The 13382-nt window shown below is 39.4% G+C and overlaps 1 protein-coding gene and 1 long non-coding RNA gene across 2 annotated transcripts; one reads left to right on the top strand and one right to left on the bottom strand.

Annotated features, from left to right (window-relative positions):
* Positions 1-551: 551 nt before the first annotated feature.
* LOC116421395 lies at positions 552-12056 on the top strand. Its single transcript, XR_004231740.1, has 2 exons — positions 552-2818; positions 11047-12056. It is a non-coding gene; the product is annotated as an uncharacterized LOC116421395 (long non-coding RNA).
* ASPRV1 (aspartic peptidase retroviral like 1) lies at positions 4102-5558 on the bottom strand. The gene has a single exon (XM_012539953.3). It carries the CDS (start codon positions 5507-5509, stop codon positions 4757-4759), a length of 753 nt encoding a protein of 250 aa, XP_012395407.1. The 5' UTR covers positions 5510-5558; the 3' UTR covers positions 4102-4756.
* Positions 12057-13382: the final 1326 nt, after the last annotated feature.

The following is a 13382-nucleotide window of genomic DNA, read 5'->3' as shown; positions in this document are numbered from 1 at the left end:
TTTAATCCATTTCTTCTTCTATAAAATGAAGATGATAATAATGTTTATATCCTTTCCATGTTGTTGTAAGCAAAATGCTTTGAAAATTTGAGGAGTTATAGAGACATGTTGCTATTTTATTGTATTTTTGGAGGCAATCAGGGTCCTTCCCTGAAGTCACAGAGCTAGTAAGTGTCTGAGGGTGGATTTGAACTCAGGTCCTTTTGGACTAGAGCCAGTGCTCCATCCAGTGCATCACCTAGCTGCCCCTTCTGTTGTTATTACTGACATTGTTAAAATATAAATACTATTAGACAACTAACCATTAACCCATTATTAGCCACTACTAGTATCTCAGGATGAATCAGGCTGTCAAGTCACTTCCAATGACTAAGAGCTGGAAAGTTTTCTTAGGAGAATGGAGTAGGGATTGGAAATGGAGGGCAGATTATGTAGCTAAGTATAGAAAAATACAGAAAATACATTGAATATAAGTTCCTTGAAATCAGAGATTGGTTTTTCTTTTGGTTTTTGTATCCCCTTACCATAGTGTCTGGCACTTGTTAGATTGAAATGAATAGGCTAGGGTGAGATAGCTCAGAGGGCTCTTTGGGACAACCAGAAGGCACTATGAGGGCATTTTGGGGGGTTCTGGAGGACAGGTGTACAGTTTTGTCCAGGACCCACACTAGGATTGGGTGTGTGGGTGTGAGGACATTACCACTCCTAATACTGATTAACATGCTTGGAATTAGTCACTGACCCACTTCTGCAAAGATCCAAGCTGAATAAGGCACTCCTTCCACTGTAGAGGATAAAGCCCTTCAAGACTCCCAAGTAACTGAATGCCTACACTCTGTTTAACAAAGTGGGAAGCCACTTTGTACATTCAGCCAAAGTAAGCATTCCATTCCTTTGAGTGGCAGTGGATTCATTGAAATTGGTAATTTGTTGCAATTAATGTTTGCCTGGCTTTTCTTCAGTTCATTTCTCCACATATGCAGAGCCATTATTCTAATTAGTCACAATAATAATCTTTGGTCTAGGAGAAGAAAGAGAAACAAGATTTTGGCCCAGAACAGAAAACCAGCCGGTAGGACATAGTGGGGAAAACTGAGAGAACGCATAGGTTCAAGCCTAATCTTTGATTCTTAATAGTCATTGGAAGCTGGACAGGGTAGAGGGAACAAAATATTAGAGTTGGAAGAAAACTAATTTTGGAGTCCAACACAGTCCAACTGAATTGATTCAGACTGAAAGATGAAATAACTTGCCTGAAATACCTGAGCCAAAGAGACAAATTATCAGGATTCCAAGTGCATTGCGCTTTCCATTATACCAAACTATCTCTATGAACCTCAGGCTCCTCATCTGTAAAATGGGAACAAGATTTGCACAGGGTTACTGGTGAAAAAGTGCCTACTCTGTATAAAGCATTGATACAAAGACAAATTTTTAAAAATCCAATTCCTGCCTTTAGGAAGTTTACATTCTTTTGGGGGTACAGCATGCAAATAAGATTGTACCAGATAACTTGAAAAGAGAGGAGAATTAGCTAGAGGGCTATAGGAAGTCTTCCAGTAGAATGAAAACAAACTTAAGGTCCCAACAGTCTACTCTTTATGAATCAATGGCTCCTTTCTTTCTTCATCATATTGGAGTGAAGAGGAAGAGAGAGAATTCCTATTAATCTTTTGGACAAGGTGCTAATAAAATTGAGTTAATAACTACTGCATGCATAGAATCCCCAAAACATGGATCCATTTATTCAGAGTAAGAAGAAATTTATTATTTTTTTCACAATTATGTAAAATTTAGAGTTGGAAGAGTCCTTAAAGCATATCTAGTTCAATACCTTTATTTTATAAATGACATAAGTAAATACCAGAAAGATGAAATGATTACCATATTAAAACAAGTTAGAAGTAGCAGATTTAGAATTTGAACTTAAGTCTTCCAACCCCAAATCTGGTACTCATGCTTTTCCACCTTCCCCTTTAAGTGGAAGAGGAGTAGGGGAACAGGAATAAAAATCTTTGGTTTGAGTTATTTATGGCTTAAGTTGTCATTTCAAACTTGATTTGGAAAATTATGAAATCTCTTATTTAGTAGCAGGTCTTTCTGAAGGAGTCACCAAGCTCACTTCTTCCTTCAAACTGTTCCTTATTCCTGGGATCATGCACCCTCACCTTACCTCCACTTTTCAGAATCCTCATCTCCTTTCAAGGTTGCATTCAGGAGTTATCTTTTTAATGAAACCTTTTCTTGTCTCTTTTACCCTCCTTGATACTCTTTCCTTCAAATATTCTTAGATTTCTAGATCTGGAATGTTCCCTTTAACCATTTTACTTTCTTTGTATTCAGGAATTAAATAAATGTTTTATCTGTGCTTCAATCCCACCTCACTTGTATTCCCAGTGGAATGTAATCTTGACAGAACTGGTTTTTCTTTTTTGAATTTGAACCTCCAATACCTAAAAGAATGTCTATTTATTAATTTTATATTTAAATGATATTACATATATACATATGAAAATTTTTATGTTCTAGTCTCTTCATTAGAATGCAATATCATTGCGAACAGGGATCATTTCATTCTTGTACTTGGACTCTTAATATCTAGCACAGTGACTAGCTCATAATTGCCAACAACAAATAAATAATTGTTGATTGATTGATTATATATAGTAGGTACTTGATGAATGCTTATTAAACTTAACATAATTACTTAAACATTAATGAGTGACAGGAACTGAGTTATTACTATTTTTCAGGCTTGGCTCCCGTTTGGTCTCCCCAGTGATGCTCAGCTATGATGCTCATTCCAATCCTGCATGAGGTAAAAATGGCATTTCTCACCTTTCATCTTCATTCTCTCAAAGTACCTGGCCAAAAGCCTCACCACATATGTGTGAGTAGCTCTGTTTTTATAGGCACTCCCAAGCCTCCAATACAAACCGCCTCTGCTTCCTGCTCCAACATTTAAGGGTACAGGCCTCAGATCTTTGCCACTAATTTAAGAAGGTCAAAGTTATTTTTGTAACCCTTCTCCAGATTCCCAGCCACCTCTGAGAGCCAGCAGTCAGTTAGGATAGGATCTTAACCAATATATTGCTCAAAGGGTTTTTGAAAGCAAACACTTGTTAGACAAATGTGTTTATTGCTCTCGGCAGCCCCAGTGTTTTCTTCTGTATCTCTAATATTAAAAATCAAGGGTAAATCATGCAGGGCCTGGTGTTGCATTTGAATCCAGTATTTAACCTATTTGTAGGCCATCTAGATATCCTTTTCCACACCTCAGTCCTCTCATATGAAAAATGGGAATCATTACCCCTGAAGCACCTTATTTATAGACTTAGCATGAAGAGAATGCTTCGGAAACCATAAAGCCCTCTGACTCTTCTCCTCATCCCCAAAGAAGTTAATGGTGCTGTCAAGCCTCTTGTGCAAGGCTGTGAACAGTCCTCCTTTCCTTGAAAAAAACAGGATATAAAAGGCAAAGCAAAAGAAAATTCCTGCCATTATTAATTCCTATACTGCTTTCCATACATTCTCTTTTCGATTCAGCTAAATTTGACAAATATTTATGAATGTCTTGTGCCTTGGGGATACAAAGTTTAGCTGAGACAGAATCTACCAAATCCTACCCAGTTTATCACCTATGCTAATCTTTCTGCCTTCATGGCACTGCTCTCAGCTATTCAATGCCCACTATACTCCATTCTCTGACCGTCCCAACCAACCAACATATATTTTCATTTTTTATCTCATTCATTGAAATGTGATCCTATATTGTCTTGAATGATGCCATTTAAACCTATCTTGCCCCTCCTCCCATTCAGACTCATGGGCAGAGCTATGGAGCAGTAGCAAGAACCTTAATGTGTGATCAATCCCTATTCGGCTGTCAGCTGTATGTGGAGTCTCTCCTAAGTCTCAGTTTCCTTCTCTGTAAAACGAGGGGATGAATCTCTTCCAAGTCACAATACTACATACTTCTCTTATGTCATCTAGCTAGTAGGCAAGTTCTCAACAACAACAAAAAACATAAATTGAATAGCCAGCTCCCTCTTCCCACTCTACATAGACACCCTATCCCCATCATATCAACACACCACTCTGTAATTGGGCCAAATTAGTATTTATTGGTTTTAGAAATAGTCTAATCATTGGTGCAAGGTTCCAAAGTTTTCAAGTAAGTGACAGAAATAGGCCATGCAGAACAGACAATAGAAGTAAAAAAGAAAAAAAGATAATCTACAGATAGTTTGGGGACTCCCTATGGAACCAACATTGAGAGGCTTCTGAAATATCTGTAGTTAATGGATATTTTAGCAGAGACTCTCAGTATGGATCCCTGAAAGCTTAGTGTAACTATCTCTAGTGGATGGGATTGGGGACTAAAGTCCCTCTTACAAAGAATGGATTACTAACCCTCTGTTAGATGCAGCTTTCTAGTTGTTAAATCTTTGCAAGAGAGAATAAGATGACAATAGAAGGAATCCATCCATTTAGAAGCCATCCACTTCTGTAAGACATACAGGCCTATTGTCCCTTACCAGTGCATTATTCATCAGAAACTTTTGCTCCTTCCCTCACACCCCATAACCATAGGAACAGATCTGAGCTCTGTAAGAAGGAAAGAGAAGACTGGTTCCAGAAGGTTGGTCGATTACAACCTCTACAGAGGATGTATTCTATCCTCCTCCTCCCACCTGCCCCTCACTTCCTTGACAGTCTCCCAGACCATATTTCCAGGCTTAAGTAAAGAGAAAGTTCAATTGTCAGAGATCTCTTCTATGAGCTCCAGGTCAAACTCTTCTTCCAGGGAGCCTCCGACAGGCAGAAGGCGGAACTTCTTTCCTCTCAGGGTACATGTGCGGTGTTTGAAATCCAAGATGGCACCATGGTCTTGGAGTACGTCTGTCCCGATGATGGCTTCTTCTGTGCTTGCATTGGCCACCAAGAATTCAGCCTCCATTTCAAGCTTTCCCAGGGTCACTGTGGTATCCCAGATGCCCAAGATCTTCATCTCAGCGCCATTGGCTACTTTTACTACATTTTCAAAGGGCCGGAGGGTGTCCAAGTCTCCATCAGTAGCCTGCTCCCACAAGTCTGGATGGACCACTGACACCTGGGCTCCAGAGTCTACTAGGAACCTCACAGGAATACCCTCAATTTTCCCCTTGAGGTAATATCCCTTGCCCATACTATTGGCAAATACAATCTCCTTAGGGCCATGAGGTTGCCTATGCCCAGTGCCAGAATGGAAGGCTTCAATCAGGGCATCTTTCACAGCCTGGCAGTCACCTTTGGCCTTGGGACTAAGTTTTGTGTAGACATCCAAGGCTTCTCCTTTGAGAGACTCAGTCAGGAACTTTATCTGAGTGGAATCATCCCAGTTGTTGAGGTCACTAATGACATCAAATTGGTATAGCCATTTGTCCACTTTTAGATTGTGTCCATCAAAGGGCTCAGGGATGAAGGCATGGGTCTTTCCACCCCTACCTCTGGTTGATCTTCCAGCCATGATACCTCTCTCTACCGGATTTCCGTGTACAATCCACACAAGGCAGATTAACCCGCAGAGCAGTACAGGAGCAATCACGGTGGCGTCCAAGGCAAGTCTCAGCAGTAACTGGGACAACCCTTCAGCAGCCTGAAGAGTTGGAGCTTCTGAAACTGTGGTGAGCAGAAGGGATCCTGGTATCCTCTTGGGCTTCTCAGAATCTTGAGCAGCTAGTGACTGCCTGCTTCTCCAGCTGCTGTGTGCTGGCTGAGGCTGCTGGAACAAAGCTTCCCTTCTGCAGCAGGCTGTGCCTTTTTGATTCCTAACGTACCACCTGGGGCTACCCAGTTTTTCTTTGTTGTGTGAGGCTCCACCCCCTCATTACCCCACCCCATGTGGAGCATCCTGACAGACTAGCAAGGTAAGTGCCCCACCTTTGCTATCCCAGAGACCCAGCAGCATCTATGCCATTGAGTTGAAAGAGCACCCAGGGTTACAAGGGACCCTCCCCCCCACCTCACTCAGTTACCCTCCCCAACACTTACCTAAGAATAACAGATTGGGAAACCGAGGAAGTCTTGATATTCAAGCATACATCAAGTGTATTCTGTTGGGCAGGTTTTAGTGGAGAGCCCTTCATGGTTTGGAATAAATGATCATCTACAGTCTCCTCTAACTCTCAAGCTCTGTGATTAGTCAGAGGACATGAAAGAGACACTCTTCCACCCCCATCCCAGCCATTAGAAAAATGGAGATAACTGTTCACCAGAATTCACTTCGGAATAGAACAGGATTGAAGAAAAGTTGAGGGGCCCAACAAAGGAGAGAATTTAACTATGGCCAAGGTCTCAGAGATAGTAAGTAGCAGAGCTGGGATGTGAACCTCCAACATTCAGTTGTGTTTCTATCACATCATGATAATTCTGGGAGAGAAGATCAAGACCCAGGAATACATCTAAAAGGAGCTAAGTATATGCCTAGATCTTTTTTTTTTTTTTAACATGAAAATAAGAGCATTTGTATTTGTTTTTTTTTTTACAATAGGAATGCATCCATTTGTGAACACACACACACACACACACACACACACACACACACTCCCTTGATTCATGGTCTTATTAGACCAAACAATGAATATTTGAGAGACCAAGACAGAATAGAACAAAACAACAACAAAAAACCATCTCCCTCATATGCTGCATGACAACAGACAAATGACTTAGTTTTTTGCCTGTCACTGAAAGCCTGGCCCTGGCAGTGGCCCCTCCTAATCCCTTCTACCCATCAGACTGTACCTCTGCCCATGGAGAGTAAGGACAACCAAGCAAGGGACCTGGGAGACTGAGAGCTTGAGAATGAAAAAGGGTTCTCCTGCACACCATAGTCTTATATCCCCCCAAAGTTTCTTCTCCAGCTTCATAATAACCATGGAACCCTTGATCTGTTCCTCTTATAATCCTCTTCTTTGTATTCCTTGTAATCATCTTTTTCCATCTACCACCTCCTCTTAGAGTAATATTTATAGAGAGATTAGAGAGTATGTTTCCCTTCTCCCTGCCACCCCCAAAAGTAATATCAAAGTGTGGTAAAAATTTAAATTTTGACTCCTACAGAAAACTATCAAGGAACCATGTCTCCATGACATATTTTAGAGATGGGCAGTGTATTATAATGGAAAGAAGACATGGTGTTACGGTTAATTAGAATATGAATCCTTCAAAGCAGTTTGGATTCTCATATGTGTTTGCAGGATTATAGATCTTGAGCTAGAAGCATCCCTAGAATCTATCTTTCTATGAGATGAGTAAACTGAGTTCCACCAAGATAAAATGTCATTAATGCAAAAGACAGGATTTAAATGCAGGTCCTTAGATTTCAAATCTGATAACATTTCTACCCTATCACAGTGTTGTTTTTTTTTTTTTTTTTGACCAATTTCCTAGTAATTAGACCTATATAATATTAAGAGCAGAAGAGAAACCTGGGCCAAGAGTAAGTACCACAGAACAATGTAGCATTTGGATTTGGGGACTTTTGTGGTTGTATTTTTGAATTTGAGACTGATTTGATATTTAAAATTCCCAAAGAAGGGAAAGGCATAGAGAGCCATTGGTGTGATGGAAAAGACTATTGGATCTTGGGTCAGGAAGGTCACTCAGCTCTTTATTACCTCTTTGACCCTGAACAAACCACTTCCATGTTGTATCTTTCAATAGGATGTAAGTGTCTTAAGAGCAGGAACTATTTTAATTTTATCATGATAGGTACCTAATAAGTACAGTTGAATTGAATTAGATTGGCTCTTACTTCTCTGAAGCCTCATATTCCTTAATAAAATGAAGGAGTTGGATTTGATGACTTCTATTTCCCTCCCAACTTTAAATCTATTATCCTATCTCAAATCTCCCTGACAGTTCAATTATCACTTTCAGGAAAGCTTTAGAAGGAATGTTGCTTAAGTCTTGGCTATCCTCTGAATCCTTTCCAATGCTGAAAGTCTATGATTGTATGACAATGGCAGTACGGTGTGAATCCCAGATCAACTAGTATGGGTATGAGAAACAGAACTCCTGGGCTCTCAGAACCATATTTGTTTCATGGATATCCTCCTAGAAGCACTTCCACAATTAAAGTTGAAAAAGCCTGGCAAAGTAGAAGGAAAGATGGCTTTGGAAATAGGGGACATGACTTTGAAATCTGGTGTTGCCACTTATAATGTGATCTTGATGAAGTTACTTCTTTTTTATGAACTTTGGTTTGCTCATTTGTACAATGGTCACAAAAGATTGTTCTTGAACTATCTGTTTCACAGAATTGCTAATATGAAAACATTCTGTAAAACTTAAGACAGTATAGAAATATTATTACCTACTATGATATTAGCTTTAGGGTCTCAGGAACCTTCTAATATCTCTGAGATAATAGCTCCCCAGGAAGATAAGAACTATTAACCCTTAGGTCCCAGTATTCAATGATAAGAAAAGTTTAATATAAAAGGATACCTTCTTTGGCTTAGTCTGTCCCCCTGGAAGTCACTTTCTATGTGATCAGGACTGAGAGGACCCCTTTTAAGGCACATCAAATCCAGGTAGGTACTCATTTCCCTAGGAGGGTTTGGAAACAAAAAGAACTAAAAACTGGTAGCACCTTTATAGTCAAGAGTAATCATCTTGACCCATGGCTTCTCAGAGATAGGATATCAGATATGCCCTAATTCTGGACAAGAAGAGATTAATAATTGTCCAAATTCCCAGAAAAGCCCTGATGCCAAAACAGACCAGCAACTGAAAAAAGTCATAGGATATAGAACTACAAGAAACATTAAAAATCAAGTCCAACCACTTCATTTGATAGATAAGGAAACTGAGGCACAGAGAAGAGAAATGATTGACCTCAAATCACTTGAGAACTGAGTTGAAACACTACGATTGGAACCTGGAACCTCTGATTCCAAATGTAGTACTCTTGCCATGAGCTCAACTGTTTTTAGACCACTTCTATCCAAATAGAAATTTTTATGTTCAACTTCACTCTTGGGGTGATCTTTGTAACCCAACAACTTCAAAGAGTGACCCTGAAGAAAGGCACATCACATATTCACCAAACAGGCTGCCTGATTAAGGTGGGGCTGGAGCATTCCAAGAAAACCAGAGGGAGGCAAATGGAGCAATGGAGGAGGGGCCAAAAGAAAGGGGGCCACCCTGTCATTTGCTCAGTGGAAAAACCTTGAACCCAAAGAGTTGACCCAGCCACATCTTTGATTTGGATGACCTCCTTCTGCAAATATCCACATCGTGGGTTCCCTTCCTTCCTAGTCTAGTCCAGGCTTCCTCCACTGGGGCCCGGCCCACACAACTGTCATTGGCATCTGGAGAGAAGCCAGTCCAGTCACCTTTGCCTGAGGATGACATTGATCACCTGGCTCATCTGACACTTCTACATTGTTTGGCATCTGCTATTGACAGATACTCAGGATCAGTCAAGGAGCACATGTGGGTGGGGGGAGGAGACCCAAAACAGGTTTGAATGAGAGAGGAAGTTGGGCCAGGCTCTTTCTTGTCTAATTGAAAACTCAGGCCTGAAAGCTGCTATCTTATTTCATCCCTTGAGGTCATCAAGGATCAATAATAAAGTAAAAACCTCCCAAAGCTCTGTGTTAGGAAATACAGATATGCCCCCAAATGCAGGCTTTACATCTCTTTACCATCTGCAGATTTCTAGATGCTTGAACCTCAGCTTAAGCCCTTCTACCTTGTTCCTCAGAAATGAATAACAAATGTGTTCTGTTGTTGTCAGTGAATAAATAACACACAACTCACATATGCTACATTTATATATTATGTATTATTTATTTAATTTTTTAGTATTTTATATGTTACATAAAGAATAGCATGCTGTAAGGAAAGAGAACACTAGATTTGGAGTCAGGGGAGAAGGAATGGAATCCTGGCTTGATTTGCTTCTGGGAACAAATTTTTTCTCTGAGTCAATTTCCTTTTCTGTAAAATAAAGGAGTTTGACTAGCTAACATGTCAGTTTCCTTCAAATTCTTGATATTTTAATAATATCTTCTTCATGACAATTGTATGAAATAACTCTTATAAGTATCATAGAGAAAGAAATCTCCTAAGATTTCTCCAAGTGCAGGTGGCTGCATGTTTTCAAAATCCATAACAAAGGAGCTCAAGTTCTGGAAGTCTGGAAAGATTTTGAGAATGGCCTCAGCAAAGGGCCACATTCTTGGGCCTATCCCAGCTCATCACAGATGGTCTTATCACCAGAAGGTTGGTCACCAAGTAATGGAATTCGAAGGAGATTACAGAAAACTCAGAAAGACCATCTGCCAAAATAAGTAAATTCATGCTTTAGGACATTATATAGGTTCAGAAAGCACCTATTCTGATGAAATCAGAGAGCTTTTGGAGAAGAAGTATTGTTGTTGTCATTTCAGTTGTGTCCAACTCTTTGTGACCTTATTTTGGATTTTCTTAGCACAGATATTGGAGCAGTTTGCCATTTCCTTCTCCAGCTCATTTTACAGATGGAGAACTGAAGCAAACCAAGTTAAATGATTTGCCCAGAGTTACACAATTTAAAAAAATGCATGAGGCTGGATTTGAACTCATAATGATTCAGTACCCTATCCACTATTCCATCTATTTGTCTCATCCGCTGCCCAAAGATTTATTAACCCTATGTGAAAGGATAATAAACATAGCTTACTTTCCTATAACACTATAGTTTTCTCAAGCAATCCTATTTCACAGATGGACAAAAAATGAAACTCAGTGTGGTTGTCACTGACCTAAATTTTCATAGTTAGTAACCAAAACTAGAATCCTGGTCTCCTGACACTCAAATTGAAGGGTTTTTGTCATTATTATTTTTCCTATTACACTCTATTTGGTTCTTTAGGCAGTAGGAAGACAATTTTGAGCTGGACAATGTAGTGAAACTGAATCATCACTGTGAAGAATAAAGATGTTCTAAGGAACACAGGACCACTGAACTAGAGCCAGTGAGGACGTCAGATGTCATCCAATCTCTTTATTTTGCAGAAGTTTCGGTTCTCAGTTTACTTCTTTGGTTCTACACTTCCCAAACCAAGGCTCATTCTCTGGATAGAGAAGATACAAGCAAAGGGTGTGGGAGGAAACCTAGATAAAGGTAAGAAAAAATTTCCCTTTTCATCCCAAGACTTTTCCCAAGAGTACTCTGTATTTTTGTTACTGGTTTTAATTAATGTGTTTTGGCTTCTGTATCACATTCCAGTAGACCTCTTCAGGAAACAGGTGCCTTTCCTGGGTAATAACGAAGAATTTAAATCCAGTCATCATGTACATATAATCTCAAATGTTCACACTTAGAATTATAGAATCTTAGAACTAGTAGGGGTCACACAGGTCACTGAATCAAGCCTTTGATAACCTTATTGATCTCCCACAGCCTCATAGTCACAGAACGTCCCAACACTTCATGCTTTTGGCTTGATCTCATCATATCCAGAAGAGCTCAGTGCTAATTGCAGACTTGGGGTTTTTGCTGAGAACTTCCTCTTTTAAGAAGTTTATATAGTTAAAAAAATTTTTATGAAATAAGAGCAATCCACTGTCAATTTATTTCTGAAAGACACCAGAGTTAGCTCTTTTTAATCTGGACAAGCGCCATGATTTCCTAAGGATTGAGTATCCATTAACTTGAATGTTCCATTGCTAGGTGCAAAGCACAACCTTCCACTTTCCCCCATGCCCTCAAAGATCATCCTTTTTGAGTAGCTGTAGTTAAAAACCTTCAAGTATTGGTGAGCAAACCTCTGATAATGAGCCTTCCTGCTCTTATTAAGGCTAGTTTTAAGTCCATGGTTATAAGGTCTTTTGTAAACCATATTGAAAGCCCTTTCTAGCTTGGTAGAAATGGTCAGAAACTCTCTTCTATTGGTATAACACTGGAAGTCATCTCCGCAGTGCTCAATATAATTCACTCTAAAAAACACCGAGTGTTTATTTAGTGCACACTTACAGGCAGATAGGTGTAGCAATGGATAGAGAACCAGATCTGGAATTATGAAGACTTAAGTAAAAAATATGACCACAGACACTTAGTAGCTGTTTGAACCAGGGAAAGCCCCTTAATCTTGTTTGCCTCAGTTTTTTCATCTGTAAAATGAACTGGACAAAGAAATGATATACCACTCCAGTATTTTTGCCAAGAACACTCAAAAATGAGGGTTATGAAGAGTCAGACATGACTGAAATGATAAATAAGTGCTTATTATGTTCAAGGCACTGTGCTAATTATTGTAGATATGAAGACAAGGGGGAAAAGACACCCCAGCCGGGTTAGGTCCTTGTTCTCCAGAAGCTAATATTCGATATGTAAATAGATATAAAAATATAAAATATAAAGCAAAGCCATTGAGGAAAGAGGGAGGGTGGGAGAAGTAGAGCAGATCATCATGATGAGACATCAAAGAAGAATGTCAGTAGGATGTCATGGCATCCAATGAAAAACAATCTCCTCCTAGAAACTGCTCAATCCAAGAGTAATCCATTTTATTTTTAATGGTCTTTGTTGTGGAATCTTGTCAAAGGTGTTTTAAAGTCTACATTAATGACAATTATAATTATTAGTACTATTAGCCATCTTCTGATGTCCTCTCTACTGTTCAATATTGATTACAATGCTAAGCAATCCACAAAGGGAGAAGGCAGTAGAACAGTTAGAGAAATTGAGGAAAATGTTGATAGATTGATCCTTAGATGGTTCAGTCTTGTGAACCTTCCCTTGCAGAGCAAAAAGGGAAATCATACCCTTGATAACTGGTGAGGTTTCTGATAGCCTCACATCTATACCTCTTATACAAAGAATTGTTGGGTCAAAGCTCCCCACTTCACCACTAGCTGCAGGTCCAGTTTACCTGCTTCCATTCTCCACCACTGGGTTTTGTTCTGAAAATCTTTATTCCTTCTGCTGAAATGCAGTAGATAACTCAGTTGTGTTTTAGATTGTGGGAAGGAGGTACGCTGAGTGATTCATACACACATACTTGTCTGTTCTCTCTTGTGACAAAAAAATAAACTACTGGTTGTTGTGATTATGGTGGTTGTTTTTGTTGTCGCTGGGTCTTTTTCAGTTGCATCTCTTCATGAGTCCATTTGGAGTTTTCTTGGCAAAAATAATGGGATGGTTTGCCATTTTTTTCTCTAGCTCATTTTATAGATGAGAAACTGAAGCAAACAGTTAAGTGAAGATTAATTGCTCAGGATCACACTCCTTGTAAGTATCTGAGGCCAGATTTGAACATATATCTTCCAAATTCATTACTGTACCACCTAGTAGACCTTGAAATGATTTTTCTGTATTGAAGAAAGCAAAAGGAGAAGAGAAATAGTTG

This window comes from Sarcophilus harrisii, chromosome 2, assembly GCF_902635505.1.
Source record: "Sarcophilus harrisii chromosome 2, mSarHar1.11, whole genome shotgun sequence".
In the NCBI taxonomy this organism is placed as follows: domain Eukaryota; kingdom Metazoa; phylum Chordata; class Mammalia; order Dasyuromorphia; family Dasyuridae; genus Sarcophilus; species Sarcophilus harrisii.
Note: the sequence above shows the minus strand (reverse complement) of the source record. Positions and strands in the feature narration are given on the sequence as shown.